At 44.8% G+C, this 20,950-nt stretch overlaps 1 protein-coding gene across 3 annotated transcripts in view; it reads left to right on the top strand.

The window, feature by feature from the left end:
• Positions 1–672: 672 nt before the first annotated feature.
• MITF (melanocyte inducing transcription factor) overlaps positions 673–20,950 on the top strand; it is a 174,354-nt gene continuing 154,076 nt past the window's right edge. For 2 of the 3 annotated variants that reach the window (XM_066613352.1, XM_066613351.1), the window contains exon 1: positions 673–925. In XM_066613352.1, coding sequence (XP_066469449.1) covers positions 822–925 — 104 coding nt within the window. In that variant the 5' untranslated portion in view covers positions 673–821. Of the gene's footprint in view, positions 926–2,484; positions 2,558–20,950 lie in introns of those variants that run through there. The other variant, XM_066613355.1, reaches the window with a different exon arrangement.

The raw sequence follows: 20,950 nt of genomic DNA, 5'->3' as shown, positions 1-20,950 counted from the left end.
CTGCTAAAATATACAGTATCTAAAAACAATAGATAAAAATCACAAAATAAATAAATAAATAAAATTGGAGGAGGGCAAAATATTTACAACCAAGGTACAAGTAAATAAGATTATTTCTGAGCATGGGCAGAGTGTTTTGATACTGCCACGAAATGTCACGCATCTTGTGTGTGCACACATCATGGATTCGAAGATTCGTTCTGGAACACGTGGCGAGGGGGAAGTGCCTCTGAACATGTGCAAAGTGCAATCACCTAAACACTGTGGTTAACCCCTTCCTACCCACCCCCACCCCAAGAAGGACCGCTCAGTCACCAAGCGTGACTCCGATGGGGGGCTGCTCCAATTCTTTTGGAAATGAAGGCTGGCTCACCGCCCTGCGGCCACGATCCCGGTCCGAACCCGCATGTATACCCTTGGCCAGCCACTATTGCTGACATTGACAGGACGCACGCCGGTGCCTGTGTTCGGTCCTGCCCTCCCTTTCGCGTCAACGCTGCTGGACCTTGTGGGAGTTGTAGTGCGTCGTTGCAGCGCGCAGCCCGGGCGAAGGCGAGCGGCCGAATGCGCCCAGGACTACAAGACCCAGGCGGCGCCAGAGGAGGGTGTGTGTGTGTCTGTCTGTGTGTGCTGAGTGGGAGGGCTCCGGGGAGGTGTTGGTGGTGGGCACAGCAGAGCGCAAGCACCCGCTGAGCGAGCCAGGCGAGGGGAGTCTGGAGTGCTGGACGCGTCCCGGGCGCACCAAGGCAGGCTGCGCGCCAGGGACCTGGTGGTGGTGCTTGTCGTCTCCCACTCCGGCTGGGGGGACGGGAGAGGGAGACATGCAGGCGGAATCGGGCATCGTGCCGGACTTCGAGGTGGGCGAGGAGTTCCACGAGGAGCCCAAGACCTACTATGAACTGAAGAGTCAGCCCCTGAAGAGCAGGTGAGGACGGGCACGGCGCAGGGCAAGGGCGCGCTCCCCTCTCCTTCACCCCCTGCCTGCCAGCCCTTTCCTCCTCGGCTGTGCCTTTGCAGGGCTGCTTCTCCTCCGCCCTTCTTCTTCCCCGGGGTGCCCTTTGCGCAGCCCTTCCCCTCCACTCCTGGCTTTCTTACTCCGGGTGCGTCCTGGGGACCTCTGCCCCCCCAGCGCGCGTAGAGAATGGAACGCGCGCTCTTGCAGCGCCCTTCGGGGAGACGGAGAAGAGCCGCCTCGCCCTCCTTCCCCCACTGCCCGTCCTCCCCGCTGGGCTGCAACTTTCCTCGCCCCGGATGCCTTGTCCCTGCTTCTCCTCTCCCGTCCTTCCCTCGCCCAGTGGCGTCGCTAGAGGGGGGGAAGCGCTAAGTTTTGCAGGGCGCCTCCCCTTCGGAGCCATTCTGGGAGCATGCACCCGTTTGGCTCCCCCCAGCCCAGAATGGCTCCGAAGGAGAGGCTCCCTGCAAAACTCAGCGCTTTGCCCCCCTCTAGCTACGCCACTGCCCTCGCCCTCCGCGCAGCTGGCGGCGTCTCCATTCGTCCCTCCTGCCTCCCCTCCCTTCGTGTCCTCTTTCACTTTTGCCCGCTTCGCACAATCCCGGGCTTGTCTACTCAGAAGTCAGTCCCGTTGTCTTCGGTGGAGCCTACTCTTAGGAAAGACGGCACCTTGGGACCCTCTGTGGTGGAGCCACCGGGTCCAAGTGGTGCCGGTGGCGTAGCCAGAGGGGGTGCGCCTGAAGGTGCAGTGCAACTGGCCCCTCCCCTTCGAAGCCATTCCGGGCGGGGGGGGCACAACGGAGGTGTACAGAATGGCTCTGAAGGGGAGGCTCCTTGCAAAACTTAGACTGCAGTCCTGTCCACACTTTCCTGGGAGTAAGCCCCATAGACTATAATGGGACTTCCTTCGGAGTAGACATGCACAGGATTGGGCTGTCAGGCTGCAGTCCTGTCCACACTTTCTTGGAAGTAAGCCCCATAGACTATAATGGGACTTCCTTCGGAGTAGACATGCACAGGATTGGGCTGTCAGGCTGCAGTCCTGTCCACACTTTCCTGGGAGTAAGCCCCATAGACTATAATGGGACTTACTTCTGAGTAGACAGGCACAGGATTGGTCCCTTAGTGTTTTGCTACCCCCTAACGATGCCACTGAGTGGTGCTGCTGCTGCTCCAAACCCCAAAGGGGCTCCTGGTGTCAGGGTCTCCCCAGGAAGGAGAGAAACTCACCTTCCCCTCACCGCACATGCACATGCCTCTCTAGGAAAAAATGACAAGTCCTTTGGCTCTCTCCACCCCTTTTCCCTGGCACAGGCAGTGGAAAATGTCCCCATGCTGCCTGCCTGCCTGCCTGCGCGCCTGCCACTGCCTTCTTTTGGCCTGACTGACACCTCCCGGCGTGCGTGCGTGTGTTGTGTATGTTTGCTTACGCTGGGCCTAGGTGCACATGTGTGCCTGGACATATGCGCATGTGGGGGAGAAGTGCTGCCAGGGATATGCTGCCTGCTGGTGGATGCAGTCAGTAAGCCACAGCAGGGCAGGCTTGTGGACGCCAGTGTGAGAGAAGTGCCTGGCCCAACAGAGAGGGTGGCAGCTGCTCATGAGGTGGGTTTTTCCTCAGCAGTGTGGGTCATCATATTTGTTTGTGTCAGACCAAGTGTCCTTTGGGAGGGCATAGAAAGGGGGGAGGGAAAAGAAGGGAACATTACAGAAGGAGAGAGGGGGAAAAAAGTCACCCAGCAACCATGTGCCTGCTGATTACTTGCTGTACTGCTGAATCAGGCTGTTTGTTGAAGTTTAAAAAAAATACACTGAAAGGAAACATCCTTTTACAGTTGAAGCTATAAAGGCAGCCATTTAGCAAGTGGTTCCTGTCATAATAGCAGTTTTGTTTGGTGTGTGTGTTACTGTTTGGGCGAGGAAGGAGGGGCCAAGTCCTGTTGGCTGTTATTATGTAAAGGGTATTGTTGGACATTCTCACCAGAGGCGTTATATGGCCTTGGCCCAGAGCATCAGACTTCCACTAATAGTAGTGATGGGTACGATGCAGCGAAGGAGAGCGGAGGGAGAATTGCCCATCCTTTTATTCCGAGAACATGCTGGACTGGCTTATTTTTTGCTGATTGTGTTTTGGGTTGCAGAGTTTCTATAATGTGGCGTTGTTTGTTCCTCCCCTTAACAGCAGCGATGCAAGTAAACAGAATGACATTGGGAGTCAGGTCAGGCTCTGGAATGGTTCAGATGGGCCACCCTTGTGTTGTGTTTGTGGTTGGATTGTCAGCTGCCTTATGGAGAGTTTTCAATTCGAAAGGCAGCATAAAAAATGTTTTGTTTTAAACATCAAGTATTAGGATGACAAGCTAGGGAGATGGGACCAAAAACTGCATCCTTTCTACAGTATTTGTGTAGATGGGTGCAAATGTTGTTGTTGTTAATATGAAAGAGTGTGTGGTTCCATTCAGACTATGTTAAGCAAGAACCAGTGGAAGACTCTAGTATGAAAACACCCCTAGAATTGCCCTGAGGCAGATCTTTTAAAAAAGGCACTTTTGAACTCTTGCATATCTGGCCAGTCTACTTCTCTTTTTAACTGTGTCCAGGGTAGTATAAACCACTACTTTTTTGTTCTTTGGCTGCTCTGCAAATGTATTATTGTTTTTTTATTATCAATTTACCTAAATGCACCTAATACTGTATGAATCTACTGTATAAATAATAGTGTATTAACAAACGGCAGGTGTGTTCAGTATATACTGAAGCTGTGTAAATCTGGACTAAATGCAGTTCATGAAGCTGACCAATTAAGGAATTAGATAGTTTTCTGTTCTGGCCAAAGACTGCTGGTCTTATTGCAGTCTTGATTTGATAGTCTGGTGTTAAATTGTATGAGGTCACTAATGCAAATGCTAATGCTTGCAAAAAAGGCCTTGTACCGTAGAGATATTAGGGGTAGGGTGACAGTCACTTGCATAGGACATTATTTTATTTATCTAGGTATTTATATCCTGTTTTTCTGCCTCTAGATTGCTCCCTCTAACACAGCTCACAACATGTACACAAATTCAATATTAAAATCATATTTAAATATCCCAACCCAGAAAACCAACTGAGTTACAAACAATATTGAGTGGAGAACAGAACATGCAGATATACTGTACACATAGGATTTATAAACTCGCGGAATGCCTGCTTGAACAAAAGAAAGTCTTCATCAGGTAGTGAACACATACCAATGAGGGGAGCCTCAGGAGGAAGGGGGTTCCAACAGTGCTCTTCAATTCATTAATGGAAAGTCAGGCTACTGTTTTTCAGGCTTTTTCATGGTTCTCTGATTCTAGCGGGATTAATAGTGCTGTGTAAAACTTGCAATTGTATCCTGCTAATATCTTTAATCCTACCCAACTTTTCTATGCTGTTCCCTTATCTTGAGGAGTCCTCCGTAATTGCCCCCTCATAGCAGGATACAGAACGTGTCCCATTTGCATGGCTGCATTGGCAATGGAAAGTTGGATAGGATTGGGACCTTACAGCCCAATCCTATCTGGTGCTGGAACAGGCTAACCGACTGGCCTGCGGGGTATCCAGTGCAGGATAGAAAGTAGGTGTCATGCAACTTGGAGTAAGGGGATTTATTTCCCCTCACCCCATGTAGTGTGGCAGCCATCCCTTCGGGGCTACTTGGATCTGCGCCAGCGAAATTACTGTGGGCTGCTTGGGAGGGTGGTTAGGCTACAGCCTAGGTCGCTCAGGACGATACCACACCCCTCTTGGGCCCATTACACCCACGAGCCCTCTTTCCCCCATCCTGATATGCACCATTCTGCCTTCCACGCACCCTCCCCAACCTCTCACGCTGGCCTCGCGAGGCAGGCAAGAACTCATCCTAAGCTGGCTGGGATCTGGCGTCAGGAGGCTGGTGTGTGTCCTAGCACTGGGCCCTCCCAGTTTACAAGGAGGTGCAAATGTGCCTTATGGCACATTTGCAACACTCCTTGGTCGGCGTAAGGGACTTAACCCAGCCAACTGTACCATTAGGATTGCGCTGTAATACAGTGTTATCTAATGGGTCATTTTGGAACCAGTCTGTTTCCTGATTTTAAACGTTACCTTACTTTATGTAATGTAAAGGTCTTTTTAGGGTTGCCTTAGAAGAGAAATATTTTAAAAGCCCCTGATCCTTTGCAATATAGCTTCCCTGCCCTGTGCACAGTTCCTAGTGTGCGCATGCTAAAACTAGGGACATGCACTACTTGTTTACCATCACAATGCGTATTAAGAAGCTATGCACAGGTTAAGGAGCTTTTATGTGTTATTTTTCCTACATGAAGCGTCATGAATAAGGGCTTTCCTGCAACATAGGAATGAAGCAAATAATGTTTGAATTGTGTTGGCAACCTTCAGTCTCGAGAAACTATGGTATTGCGCTCTGAAAGGCGGTTTTCGAACATCGTCTAGTGTGGCCGAAAAGGCCAATTCGGAAGTGACAATCCCTTCCACAATGGGAGCAAGTGCAGTCTGTCCCTGGTCTGTCTCCCTGGCTATGGGCCTTCCTTCTTTGCCTCTTAGCCTCAGACTGTTGGCCAAGTGTCTCTTCAAACTGGGAAAGGCCATGCTGCACAGCCTGCCTCCAAGCGGGCCGCTCAGAGGCCAGGGTTTCCCACTTGTTGAGGTCCACTCCTAAGGCCTTCAGATCCCTCTTGCAGATGTCCTTGTATCGCAGCTGTGGTCTACCTGTAGGACGCTTTCCTTGCACGAGTTCTCCATAGAGGAGATCCTTTGGGATCCGGCCATCATCCATTCTTGGCCATCCATGGCCATAATCCATGTTTGAATTAGGCCTGTCTGATTAGAGTGCCTGTGTAATGTAGTGGTTAAGCAGTGTTTCTCAAACTGTGGGGTCAGGACCCACAAGGTGGGCCATAAGCCATTTTCAGATTGGTCCCTATTCGTTTCAATATTTTATTTTTAGTATATTACACTTGAATGTGACTGCATTTGGGGAAATGTTACAGATCTGTACTTTTAATAGGTTAATATGTATATATTTTAAACAATGATCGTCAATGGGGCTTACTCCTGCGTAAGTGTGGATAGGATTTCAGCCTAGGATTGTTAAAAATTTCCTGCATGATGATGCCACTTCCAGCCATGATATCACTTCCAGGTTAATGACATCACTTCTGGTGGGTCCCAACAAATTGTCATTCTAAAATGTGGATCCTAATGCTAAAAAGTTTGAGAACCACAGAGAGTCAGACTAGGACATGGGAGACATAGGTTCAGTACCCACTCAACCATAAAGCTCACTGGGTGACTTTGGACCAGCCCCCCCCCCCCAAGCCAACAGTGTTGTTGTGAGGATAAAAGGGGGGAAGGAAGAAAAATGTGTGTTGCCCTGAGTGAGATACAAATACAAATATTTGGAGAAAATTGCCAACTGTTCTTATAATATGATGGATGTTGTTGTTGGCATCCTTCAGTCTCTGAAGACTATGGTATCGCGCTCTGAATGGTGGTTATGGAACAGTGTCCTCTCCAGTGCGCGAAGCCTGGGTAAAGTATATATGGAGGATAGACTGTTACCCATGGAGCAAATCCCCCCTCTCCATTTTGCTGAAATGCCTTTCCAGTGGAAAGGCAGAAGCCAATACGGTTGGTTTCAGCAGCATCATAGGAGTTGCCAGAACATGACTGTGTTCAGCCATGAACTGCCTCAGGGAGTACAGTACAGCCAAACTGAGGGCCTATTCTTATCCCCCAGAGGATGTTAGATGGATGTTAGAGTGCTCTAATTTAGCAACCTACATGCTGCTGTATCTGTGAGAATGCATTTGTTTCAGATTGTAGGATCTCTTTGAAAGACAGGATCCCTATGAAACTTAAAAGTTATTGTGTAGTTATTTTCTTCTTGTTATGCCAGCTGCTTGCATTTATGTCATGAATTAAAACTTGTAGATCTACCAGGTTGATGCTATATGGTGTTTTCCATGGTTTAATCTTGCGTTATCTGAGATGGCTTACTCTTTAAGCCTCACTAATCGTTGGCAAAATTTACACCAGGTTGCAGGGGTAACACTGCAAAATTTCCTGCTGGGTTTTCTAACATCCTCCATCAACTTTTAAAAATGCTCTTCCTGTTTGAAGCTTTGGCCATGCCTCTGCAGTCTGTTTTGTAGGGAAGGAATTTTTAAACTGAAGTTTGTGCTTTCCATCTGTGGGTTGAAAACATGTGAAGCTGCTTTGTGCTGAGTCAGACCCTTGATTTATCTAGTACAATTTTGTCTACTCTGATTGACAGTGGATCTCAGGTGGAGATCTTTCTCATCAACTGCTCCCTGGCTCTTTAACAGGAGTTATCTATAGGAACTTTCTGCAGGTGCTCCATCAGTAAGTTATCACCCCTCCTAAAGAGGAGAGGAGAGGAGAGGGGAGGGGAGGCTCTGAGGGTGAATTTTCACAGAACTGATATAGCTTTTGGGTTATATGTTGACTGCTGTGACTATCATGCAAAAGTTGAGTTATTGTGATAAGAGCTGGGGCCTAAGTTTGTAAAGGTTTTTTTTTCCTGTGTTGGCATTCTAGATATGGATTTCTAGATATGCTAGAAAGGCTACGGCGTTTGGGCCTCTTCAGCCTTGAAAAGAGATGCCTGAGGGGGGACATGATTTACAAAATTATGCAGGGGATGGACAGAGCGGATAGAGAGATGCTCTTTACACTCTCACATAACACCAGAACCAGGGGACATCCACTAAAATTGAGTGTTGGGAGAGTTAGAACAGACAAAAGAAAATATTTCTTTACTCAGCGTGTGGTCGGTCTGTGGAACTCCTTGCCACAGGATGTGGTGCTGGCGTCTAGCCTGGACGCCTTTAAAAGGGGATTGGACAAGTTTCTGGAGGAAAAATCCATTATGGGGTACAAGCCATGATGTTAGATATGAGCTATGTCAGAATGCCAGATGCAAGGGAGGGCACCAGGATGAGGTCTTTTGTTATCTGGTGTGCTCCCTGGGGCATTTGGTGGGCCGCTGTGAGATACAGGAAGCTGGACTAGATGGGCCTATGGCCTGATCCAGTGGGGCTGTTCTTATGTTCTTATGATATAAAAGTCCTAAAGATAAGAGGTGTGACTTCAGCACTGTGCAAATCAGATATGACACGAGGGTAAAGCCCTTCATATATGTAGAAATTTAATAGTAATTCATTTCTCATTTGGATCTATAAGCAACCTCTGCATCTGACTTGAAAGGAAGCCAGGTTCCTGTGTCTTTTGCAATTACTTATTCTTTTGAAGTATTGTTGTTCTTGGGAATAGAATAGAATTAAAAATAAGGTACTTGGATTACGTAGCGAAAATAGTGCATGTCAGAGTCAATACAAATACTGGCTTAATCTGACAATAACTGTGAACTATGTTTATTGTGTGTAATCCCTAGAGCTGTATTTCTTTGGTGGTGGTATTTAAAAAGCAAAACAAAACTATACTGGTCATGATTGTGAGAGCAGTTTGTGTACTGTAAATATTCATGCTTGTATGGGATATTGTATTCTTGTATGCTTGTATACAAGCGTTGTATGCTTTCCCATGGGCTTAGTAAATAAAATGTTTTTTTTATTAACCTAGAAACAGCAGTATATTGAAGAGCTAAGATATAACTGTGTTCTACTTAGATGATAGGAAAGAGAAAGACAGGCAGCTAAGAAACAGGAAGAATTTGTCTTGGAATCACTGGAAAAAGAGAAAAGTCTTCAGGTGTTTGTTCCTTTTCCCCAGGGCTCCATTGCGGCTGCACCAGCATTGGAAAGTTGGATAGAGCTCTTAAACAGAAGAGACTAAAGACCCAGAACAAGTATTTGGAGGGAGGGAAACAGAAAGGAGTTTGTAAAGATCTGAAAATGCCTAGAGTTCCCTCAGTGATGCAGTGACAATTGTGTAATCTGGGGGAAAAGCAGTTCAAGTTTTACTGGACAGAATTAGAAGACCTCAGACTATGAGCAGACGTTAAGCAAACACTTTTGTTTAAAAATGGGATATAATTATTTTAAATCTGTTTAAAATGGTCTAATGGAGAAGTTCTGTCTTCTCAGATCTTTAAGACAGAACATCAGCTGATTCAAAACGATGAAAAACCAACATTAGGAGTATAAAAGGGTCGGGATTCTGCCAGCTCTTACTAGCAGTATCTCCTTATAGGATATAGTCAAATGAATGAGTCGATTTGAATGACCTTATAGGTCAAATGAATAGGGGTACCACTGGTGGTACTTGAGGTGGTGTCTGATGGTACGTGGTGACCCCTGGACACCTGCCACCAGCAGCATGACATGACAGACAGTGGTATGATGCTTGGCTTGGTAGGCAGAACTCCAAAGCATGTTTTTTTTTCCCTGCTAGATAAAAACCCTCCACCCCAAGCCTCTTACTGGTGTTTGTTGCATCACAACAGACCTCCCAGCTCAGACGTAACTGGCAATGATGTCATCACCAGTTACTTCCATTGGTATTTCCAGTTGGTGGGCCAAGCAAAGTGGTACAACAGAGGACAAATGTTCTGAAATGCTGGGCTAGTATGAACATGAGCCTCACAGATCTGAGTACGCAAATTAAATACCACCATGGTCTTCAGGGTCTTTCCCAAGTCAACTAGCAGCATCTCTGTAATTTTACCTGGCTTTAACCTGGGGTTACCTTCAACTCATTTTATTAATCCCTCGGAGAATAAATATGTTAACTTTAAGATAGAAAATAGGATGGATTCGTGTATACTCTTAACTTCTCATCATGTCATGCATTCCTTTAATTATTAATAATCAACATACAGGCTTCCTAAGTAAGCAAATGCCTTAATGGTGAAAGGGAAATTCTCTAAATCTTTCAGTGTCATTTTGAGAAAGGAAGAAAAAAAATCTTTATTCTGTGCACAGCCAGACTAACCAAATCAGGTGACTAGGGGTTTCAAAAATGTAACCACAAAGTATTTTGTGCTTTGAGTATGAGAGCATCAGCAGTTGCCTAGTTACATAGCCATATGCATGTACTGAAACTTGTGTTCTCTATGTCAATAATATCTGATAGTAATGAATGTTCTGGAGGTTCTTTTACTAACCTGAGAGCTGTGATGTCTTGCCTGCTCTTGCAACAGTCCTCTTTCCCTGATCTGTGCTTTTTAGCTTAACCCTGGCAATTGGAAAGGTTGTGAACATTCTATGATATCACTGAAGCTTTCCTGCGGCTTGTTGAAGACAAGCAAGGGCCTGGTAGTTGTAAGCCTATCGGTGAAGATTTCTACCTTTAAAAAGTGATGCTGGAAGCAAGTCATAGTGCAGAAAAATACAAGCAGCAGGTCCCTTAGCATCTCCAGATAGGACTGGGAGAGTCACTGCCATTTAGTGAAGACAAACAGGTAGTTTGACCCAGAATAAGGCAGCATTTTATGTTTGTAAGATTCTGTGAGAGTAGGATCGCTATCAAGTGTGAAATATTCCAAATTTCAAAGAAGTTAATTTTCAGCAAACATGAACTTTGAAACTGAACCAGGCTGTTCTAAAATGCTTGCTTCACTTTGCAGATGAGTAAGTGTAATTTGATGTGATTGTATTTGTTTAATTCCATTAGAACGATCAATGGCACATGTGTATGTAGTCTTTTATATTATTATTGTGACTTTTCAGGGGAGGTGGTTTTTGAATGTTGCCTACTCTTTTGTGACGTTCTGCACTGTAATCTGTTCAGGCTCCTCTTTATATGTGTTCCAGTTGTGCAAGAAGTGGAAAATATCCTTTATTTAGAACAGGTCACATGTGCTTACATTGAGGAACAGAGCTTCAGTGCAACAGAAAGTATTTTGGAAGAACAAAAGCAGATTTCCAGGGGAGAAAAATCCTTTATTTTTCTCCCCTGGAAATCTGCTTTTGTTCTTCCAAAATCCTTTATTTTTCTCCTCTGGAAATCTGAGAAATAGTAACTCTTATAATTAAACCTTTCAGTTGTGTCTGATAGTTGTAGAAGAGTAGTCTTGAAGGCAGAAGATCTTTGTGTTAGCTGGACTCCGTAGGTAAAATCTTATACATCTTCAATGGCAACAAAATTACACAAAACTCAAGTTCTGTTTGGTGGGAAAAGAAATCACTTAATTTTATAGTATGTAGGAATTTCCTTGGATATATATTCTGGTTCAGTACTAAGGCTCATGTGGGACATGGTATGCTATCATATTGCTAGTCTTGTCATTGGAACCATACTTGCTAGGTTAGGATGTAAACTGAGGGATCTTAACACTGTAAATCAGTGTTTCTCAATGTTTGTCCCCCGCTGTACCACTTTGCAAGGTCTACCTGTTGGAAGTATGACTGGAAGTAAATGGCGATGATGTCATCTCCAATTACTTCCATATTGGGAGGCCAGGCATGGCATGACGAAGACCAGTAAGAGATGCTGGAACTCTGAATCTCAAGCCGAGCCTCCTACTGCTACTTGGTGTATTCCACTGCAGATCTTGTTGCCAAGTAGCATAGGTCCCTTGAGTACCACCGGTGGTACAAGTACAGCTGGTTGAGAAACTCTGCTGAAAATCTTCCGTGGTTCAGGGGCCCAGATTATCTAGTGCAGTTTATTATTATTTATTTAAGGGATTTTTATACTTCCTTTCTCAAGTTTAGGAGCTACTAGTGGCAAACCTCCTGTATAAAGAAAGTCTTATACACAAATGCTTACCTGTGTGTCATCTTGAGGCTTACCAGTTATTACACTTCAGTGCTTTTATGTGAATGTAATTCAGGAGAATCTTCAACCTGTTTATGCAAGGTATTTTGTACTTGTTTCCAAATCCGAACTACAAGACAACGTGTATAATCTCATGTCTCCTATGAATGACAGACTATTGTCTAAATACTTTTCCTTCTAAATATTCATGAATGGCAGTTGCAGTGGAAGTGGGTCAATTTATGTGTGTGAATCCTGGGATGAGAATGCATGCATTTTACACAGGTCTTTACTGTACTTAACACATAAGAGGTCTCTGTATGTAAAATGCTTTCCTTTTAGTTTTATCTGCATTAGCTGTCCACTCTTAATGCAGGAATTGAGTAAGCATGTGAGAGCTTTTAAGTCCTTGCAAATAGGGATCTGAGTTCCATGGGCTCTTTTGTGCTCTACTTTTCTAGGTGTAACTGGTTACGAGGGAGGCTAGAATCAATTGCCACAACACTGAGACAGGCACCATTTTCACAATGGAAATACTGACTCGGTTCCATTCATGGTGTGCTGCGTTGCATTCTTCTCCTTTTCTTCAGCCAGCTGTAGCAAGCAGAACAGCTCAAGGAGAATTGACCTAACAGATCTTGGCATTCCTCTCCTAATAAGTGATTTGGATGGTATTGTTAGCATATTGAACTGCTTCCATATGACAGTTGTTTCATGCACAAATTGCTAATGGCTTTCATCTGGTTTTTTTGTTGGAAGACAGATTTATGGAGGAAATGTCCATCACAGTTTACAAGCCATTTTGGATATATGTAACGTCTTGGTTTTAGAAGTAGGCTACCTCAGAATTTCAGATGGAAAGTTGTCACAACAGTATACAGGTATCTTGTGGACTTGTGTGCTCCTTGAGGCATCTAGAGGGCCACTGTGAGATACAGTAAGCTGGACAAGATGGGCCTTTGGCCTGATCTAGCAAGGCTCTTCTTATATTCTTATATGGTCCAAAGAATGGATGTAGATGTTACTTAATCTCTCATGTGAGTAGTCTAATCATGTGAATACTGATGTAAGGGGAGGGAACTTCCTTCTTCGTGTTTAGAAAAATCACAAGATCTGTGTGTTTTCTTTAAATGACTCTTATTTTGTGACCCCTCTTCTCTAAGGTTGCAGTGTTCAGTGAGTAGACCATTTGTGTGGTTTATGTGTGTAGGTAACCTGATTGCAGTAATCCTTGCTCCAACTCTATGTAGGTAGCCTTTATTGTTACTTATCTTGTGGTCATGCAGGACCACTGAAAATATCTAAGGACCCAATCCAAATCCAAGCCCTTTGTTCTGGCCCTGGGGGTGTTGCAAATGTGTCGTAAGGCACCTGTGCGACAATTCAGGAGCTGGAAGGCTGGTGCACGGATGTGCGCCAACATCTAGAGGCCGGATTCAGCCTCTGCAATGCTGGCAGAATGGTAAGTTCATGCTGGCCTGGGGAGGCCGGAATTGAGATTTGGAAGGGCAGAATTGGAGTGTTCCGAGGTGGAGGGAGAGCAGGTGATGGGTAGACTGGTGAACAGGTTGGACCCGGGAGGGTGGTGGTGCCAGGATCTGGCACTTCAGCCAGATCCTAACCCCCCTCCCAAGCAACCCAGCCTCATACTGGCCTGCTCAGATCTTCACCACCTATTTTGGTGGTGCAGATCTGAGTAGCCTCATTGGGGCAGCTGCTGCACAACACGGGGTAAGGGGAAGTGATTTCCTTTACTCTGAGTTGCGCTGCAGCAATCCCCAACCCTGTGCTGGATTCAGCTCAGGGCAGCTGGCCTGCCTATTCCTGTGCAAGGTAGGACTGAACTGTTAGAGTACTAACTGGTTCTTGTCACATAGAAGTCTTTTACCTTCACTTTCTCCTACTATCCCTTTTTTGAAGTATAGCTGTCTGTAGTTTTGTTTTGTTTTGTTTTAAAGATTGAATACCCAATCTAACACAATTTCAAAAGGAAAGGAAGTGATCTTGTCTTATAAATACGTAATATCAAAGGGCATCCATTATGCCCTATGGCACTGTAATATTCTGGAAGATTGATCGTTAAGGACAGAAATTTGAGGCAACATGAAGTTTGATTTCATGTTGTGTGCCACTGATGAACAGAAAGCAAAGTGCTTATTTGGCTTCTTGGGCCAAGCTATTTGCATGGAAAGTTTTATTATGTAGATCTCTGTGTTTGCCACTGAACTACTTATTCCTTTTTGTTGGTGGTTTGCAGTGGTGTCATGCTGAGCCTAGTGTTGTGTTAGCAACCTTCAGTCTCGAAAGACTATGGTATCGCGCTCTGAAAGGTGGTTCTGGAACAGTGTCTAGTGTGGCTGAAAAGGCCGATTCGGGAGTGACAATCCCTTCCACAACGGGAGCAAGTGCAGTCTGTCCCTGGTCTGTCGCCCTGGCTATGGGCCTTCCTTCTTTGCCTCTTTGCCTCAGTCTGTTGGGCAAGTGTCTCTTCAAACTGGGAAAGGCCATGCTGCACAGCCTGCCTCCAAGCAGGCCGCTCAGAGGCCAGATACAATATACTGTAACAGTTCTTGGATAGTGCCAGGGTGTTGAAAAATGGCTCTACTCTCCTAAGGTTTGATAACCTCAGCATAGAGAGCAATTGCTTGATTGTGCAATCCTTGTCTACCAAAACTGAATTTTGACTTAAAGCATAGGAGAGAAGAGTGCTTTATCCTAGCAGGAAGTCCGATCCTGATCATGGCATCCCTTGTGATGCCTGCGTATTTTTAGTTTTTGTAAAAAAAGCTTTCATTTACATTCATAATTTTGCATGGTGAGGCCACAGTTTCAGTGTTTAGTACCCCCCCCCCCCCACACACACACATTTACACCTTACTAAAAACCTAAGGTTACATGTTTAGGTTAATATCCTTGAATCCATGAAATTTAGTATGTGCACAGGCTTATAACTACTGGGCAGTATCCACAGAGAGCTGCTTCCTCCCTGTCTTAAATGAAATAAGACATGCACAAGAGCTGTGCTGGGTGGATTACATCTTAAATATTTAGTGTCCATTACAGCCTCAGAAATCTCTGTCCATAAACTGGTTCTCCCAGCATTTTTATTAGCCTTCAGGAAGAAAAAAAGTTATCTTCCATGTATTCAACTTGTACTCTGCTTGCTTACTGTAGATACTTAAGCTATAATAATCAAAAGCTGGAAGGCATTTTTCATAGATGGTGGTGACAAGGACTATTGTTTTTGCCACCTGCTTCTTATTTTACCCATATAGGAACTTTGTATTAGAAAAAAGATATTGGAGTTACATTAGATTTCTTTTGTTTAGCTAAATACCTTTGGAGTTCAGTCATTAGCCACCATTTAATATTTAATTAACCCTAATCAACTTAATGGCTTACATAGTTCAGCTATTGTTTCATCAGAGTACCTGGCATTCTTAAAGATTCTGCTTTTAATTTCCCAAATATCCACGTACTCTTATCCAGTAGTGTGTTTTTTCATTGAATCTCCGAAATAGGTAGCTGATGGTTTAAAAACCTTTCCTAGTTTCTCTCACCTTCCTCTCCAGTAGCTCTTCTGCATGTTTGATTGGCAGGTTGAGAGAGAGAGAGAGAGAGAGAGAGAGAGAGAGAGAGAGAGAGAAGTGTGCTGGCCTGCCAACACATTTCAATTACCACTTCCGGCATGAGTCAACAGAAACGCTAGCTGTAGTGATTGCTTCACTTCATGTTGTTCAGAACGGAATTGCACTTTAGTGCAATTCGTGCACGTGTTTTCTCTAATTATAATCATGTGAGAGTCCATTATGATTCGCCCCCTCCCCATATATCAGGCATACAAAAGTTCGGCTGTCCATTTATGTGGGAGTAAAACTTGAAAGCATAGTTTGCTTTCTATCAAGAATGAAGGAGCGCTTAGTGTGACATACACAGCTGTGTTATGATAACAGCACAAGCCTATGCATGTCTAGTCAGAAGTACGTCTCATTCAGTTCAATGGGAATTTCTCCCAGGAAAGTGTGTACAGGTTTGCAACCTAAAGCTGTAATCCCAAATGCACCTACTAGGGAATAAGCGGCACTGGACTCAATGGTATTTTCTTCTGAGTGAACAAGATTGCACTGTATCGGTCTTAATGGTATTTTGGAGGGGGAAAAAAAAACCTTTTCAAACTGAAGGTGGTTGTGGATTGTGCTGCTTCTGTGTAAATCAGCATTTATTTTTTTCTGTTTCAAAGCAGTATTGGTATGAGGTCTGCAAAACTGTGCAACTTTTGTAAGGGGAAATGATGATATTGTTCTTTTCTTTTTGTCTGAGTCAGAATGTCCAGCTGTGCCTGGAACACGGAGCTCCAGAATTTTTGCCTATTGTTATCAATTACTGACAGCCACAAAGCTTTGCATAGGAGTTTGGAGAGAGTTGGGTACTGCCCCAAGAAACTTTCAGGGAGCTTCATGAGATTTTTAAGTACCCCTCCGTTCCCAGTCTGTAAAGAAAAACCAATGGACTGGATCAAACAGAGTGGACATGAGTGGAGTGGCATTTGTACAGGGTGACTGTGATTTCTATAAACTCCTCTCTTTATTGATAAGCCTCTGCTCCATGTATTGTTCTGTTCTTGAGAGTCTCTTGACCCTCAGGATTAAGTTTTGGGGGGCTCTGCAGGATGTGGGTGGGCAAGCCTCATCTCACAAGTGAAGCATTACCTGTGTTTCTTTTGAATCAAAGCCACTGACTGTGACCCTATGAGCAAACAAATACAGTCACTTTTGTAAGCACTCGGCTGGGCAGTTCCTCTTCGCCCCATTTAATACTTCAGCATTAACTTGTGACTGCGGGAAGAATGCCCAACGGAAAAGTTACATTGCAGCAAAGGGGAATCCCGCTCTGATATCTTGGGAGATATGTTTGTGTGTTTGCCTCATGATTTCACCCTTTCTGCCTTCTAAATACTTGGTACTGTAGCAGCGTAATAACCTGGCACTGAGAGGCTTGTGTGGATAGCATGGTGGGAGTGAGCATAATCAGCCTTGGAAGATGTCCTGGTGGTGGGTGACCTTAAATTGGGAGCTGCATTACAGTGTTGACCCCAATCCAGTTTGCTGTCACAGCAGTCATGCTAGGGCATCTTGCCTGTGTGTTGTGTAGAATATACACTCCAGTTGCATGCCAACTGATTTGCATACATAGGAACATGATTTCTTTTTTAAAAAAAGGCTAGCATTGAATATCAACATGGAGGAAAGTATGAGCAGCAGTGGAATATGAATCCTTGAAGTATTGTTAGACAGTAGCATATCTGAGGAGGGACAAGGGGTGCAAATGCTCTGGGCTCCAGGCTTTGGGATGAGCTGTGTGCAGCCTCCCGGCCCTCAGAAGGCCTTGTAAGATTGTCACAGTTTTTGGCCTCCAAGAGGCCTTACAAGGCCTTCTAAGGGCTGGGGAGGCCACATGCAGCCTCCCTGATCCTCAGAACACCTGAAGGGGGAAGGCACCTGAAGGGGGATGCCACCTGAAGGGGGAGGCATCTCCAGGTGGCACAGGGGGGCAACACCTCCACGTCAGAGGTAGCACCCCTGATGGTGTGCTGCAGGGGCAGTGACCAAGAACGCCACTGTTAGATGAATGCATTCTGACCATGTGAACATCATTCACTGAGGACTTGGCCAGAGTTACGTTTCCATTCTGATAGTAATTTTGAATGGATGCATTGGAATAAGCTTTCATAGACTACTAGATGCATCTGATGAAGTGAATTCTAGTCTGTAAAAGCTCATACTAATTAAATTTGTTTTCTTTGGTTTTCTTGTGAAAAGACAAACTGCAATCCTGTCCACACTAACCTGGGAGTAAGCTTCACTGACTATAATGGAACTTACTTCTGAGGAGACATGCATAGGATTGGGCTCTAAACTATTGGAACTTGCATTGACGTGATGACGCCTGAGAGACAACGCAAATCAAAAGGCAAAAGTGAGGGGCAGACTAGTAAGATTTCAACAGAGTGGGGTGAGAAAACAGGAAAAGGGGAGAGAGGAATTTTTAGCATGTTAAGTCAAGGAGAGGAAGTCCAAGGAAAATTGACTGCCTTGAATTGGAAATCTGATTAAGAATTCCAATTAGACAGTAAGAATGCTGGGGTCTGGCTGAACCTACCTTGTGATATTTATTGTGCTATACTTTGATTGCAAGTGGAGTTATTTCATTAACAATAAAATAAGAGGGGGGGGGAAGCTTAAAGCTTGGGTTTGTGTAACAAACCACAGAAATACAGAGCCACACCATGACTTCATTTGGCACTGCCCCCCAAATGTTATACAGTATAAATGTGAACCCAAACACAACTGTTTGTGGTTTGGTAATTTACAGGCTTGCATTCAAGAGAGGTCAGAGGGAACACAATAGCCTGTACTGTGCTTCCCTTCAGATGCCTCAATTATTTTATTTGCCCCTAGACTGAGTAGAGATCTCGACTTTCCTTAATTCACCCTGAGCAAAGGCAGTAGCCTCTTCTCACTGTGTGTCTATGGCATGCCTCTTTTGGGTCATTTTTTGGAAGACACTGAAGAATCTTTTTATAAATGCCACAGAACATTAATTGTACTGCAACTATGAAGGGCAATCATGCCTCTTAACATTATTTACATGGTATTTTTCTTGGTTCTGTTCTAATTTTTTTCAACTTGAGCATTTGTACCATCACTGTTCTGATACAGCACTCTCTGGATACTTAAACGGCGCCATTAGCAGTACGGTACTGAACTGTCAGTTTTGAAGGCAGCTGTCTTGAATGCTCTTATTAGAAAGTAGGACTCCTGGAGCTCAGGAAGGCCTGTTTCTGAGTAAACATATTTAGTGATTCTAGTTCTTTAAATGTTGGATGATGATAAGATTTTCAAAGCAAGCTGGTTATAAAAACTCATATAATAAACAGAACTTGTCTTGAGACTAAGAAAAAGTGGTTGGGTACCATTCCTACTGTGGTAGCATTTGCTGCATGATGTCAAGAATAAAGTCTTCATTCAAGCTTTTTCATAATTAGAGTTGTGCTGGTGTGGGCTGCAGACTGTGCCAGGGCAGATAAGCTGGTAGAGGGGACTGTTGTGTGGGCAAGAGGGGAAGGGCAGGGGGAGTTTTGGGGTGAATTGGGAGCAGGAAGTGGGTTGGAGAGGGTAGATCTTGTCAGCAAATACACATGCCAAATCTGTCCCCAATTTTTCAACTTCACTGCCCCCTTTTCCTCCTTGAACTTATGCCAGCTATGTAACTGGTGTAGGTCTGAGGAGACCCCCACTGGCTGTGGGGTAAGGGAAAGGGTAAGGGAAAAGGGTAAGGGAAAAATATTTTCCTTTACGTTGAGCAGGCCTTCTGATCATCCCCACCCCCAACAGATGCAGTGTGCGTGCTGTCAGTTTTGCTGCATTGGTGCCAATGGCAGGAGATGGGCTGTCAGAAGCATGATAATCTTCAGAAAGCTGACAGAGTTCTTATCTCTATGAATTTTGTATGATATAATGCTTTAGTAAACATGCAGTCATAGTCATGTTTTCTGAATGTACTGATGATGTAGGTTAACTGTCTCTTTCCAAAGGTTGGGCAGCCCAGTCCTGTCCCCGGTGGCACCGCTGGATGTAGCAGTGCCAAAATGTTTACTGCTGTGTCCAGTAGCGCTGCTGGAAGTCACCTCAGGGGAAGGGGACTTTCATCCCCTTCCCTTTGGGAAAGTCCCAGTTTCGGCAATTGGGTTTCTCAAGTCTTGACCAGCTATTTTGCTGCCACAGTCTTGAGAACATCCGTGTCGGACTTTGCAGCCCGACATGGAGGGTAGGATACGGCAGAGCAGGGCTCTGCTAGCTCCGCCCCCTCCTACCCCGGTTCCTTCCTCTGCTCTGCCCCCCACCCTCCCTCTGCCCCCAAGGCCCTCAACGTTCCTGCAGCTCTTACTGTGCTTTAGGAAGCATCTGTCTGGTGCTGGGCCCAGTGCTGATGCTCCCTCCCCTCTGGGTGTCACAGGTATGCCTTGCTGCATGTTTGCGACATCCGGCACTGGTGCTGCAGCTCAGCGCTGGTGTAGAGGCCCGTAGGATTGGGCCTTAAGTTGCGCATCTGAACTAAAGTTAAAAATAAAAAGCGTTAGCCAGAGCTCATGATCTTCTTCCAAATACATACTAACAGATACAGCACAACCAGGACAACACATACAACCAGATACAGGATCCTAATTACAGGTTCAATGCTTCTCCTGTAAATGAAGGTGGGAGATTTTTGCTGTGTAAAGGTAATGGGGATTTCCAATTGGAGTGCAGAGCAGATCTACAGATCAGTGTTGTACATCTGCAAGGGGTTATGCCCACTTGTACGTGCTTAATGATCAGTGTATATCTTAAACCGATTATAGACCTATATCCAGGTACTGTGTAAGCATTACTTGTGCAGTCTAGTTTGCGTACAGATGTCTCTGGATAGTCTCATATCTACAAATTCTACTCCTTCTTGACTTGAGCACTTGGTGCATTAAACGAGTACACATCACAAATCTACTTATTTCTAGACCACCTCTTACAGGCAATAGGCTGCATTACACATGAGAGATTGAGAGAGATAGGTGTGAGAGTGATGTATGGCATGGCTTTGCTGATAGGTCCAAGGGCCAAAAGTACAAATGTCACTTATCTTATGATGGGCGTGGTTAAGATGCTCATCCCTAAATATGGGGTCTGTCTACTAGACTGATTCATATCTTCTTGAAGAGCCGGCAGGAAAGGACAGGTTAATGAAGAGTGTGGATCTGTCATTTGTGAGTAAGTAATTGGATGAGCCACTACTTGTTTTTCTGGCATACTAAGGATATGTTTGATGTTTGGAATTGTAATGCTGGTGGAGATTGTTTCTGCTGGGCTTCAGAAGTTATCTTCTAAAAAGTAGTGGTAGGTGATTTTTGGGGGGGGAGGGGAAGAGCTGTTCAGCTCACACAATTTGGGTGTATAAATAGCTGCGTAATTAAGCTGTGAAACTTTACTCTGAGCACGTGGCTTTAAAGAGTGTTAGTCATCTCATACAATTGCAATGACATTTGGTAATGACTTCCCTCTTGATTCCTCACTGTTATGGAAGCTATGATGGTAATTACATTGTAAACTTAATCTTGTTGCTCAACTACTTTGCCTGTTGCAGGAATAATGGAATGTACAGTAGCCTTGGAGGCTGATCCGTAGCTTGATGTATTCAAATAGATTTTTTTTATTGGAGCCGTTTACAGAAACGTTAACTTCAAAGGCTTCATTTCTGTAG

Source organism: Tiliqua scincoides, chromosome 2 (genome assembly GCF_035046505.1).
Source record: "Tiliqua scincoides isolate rTilSci1 chromosome 2, rTilSci1.hap2, whole genome shotgun sequence".
Taxonomy (NCBI): Eukaryota; Metazoa; Chordata; class Lepidosauria; order Squamata; family Scincidae; genus Tiliqua; species Tiliqua scincoides.
This window is presented reverse-complemented; position numbering and strand designations above follow the sequence as displayed.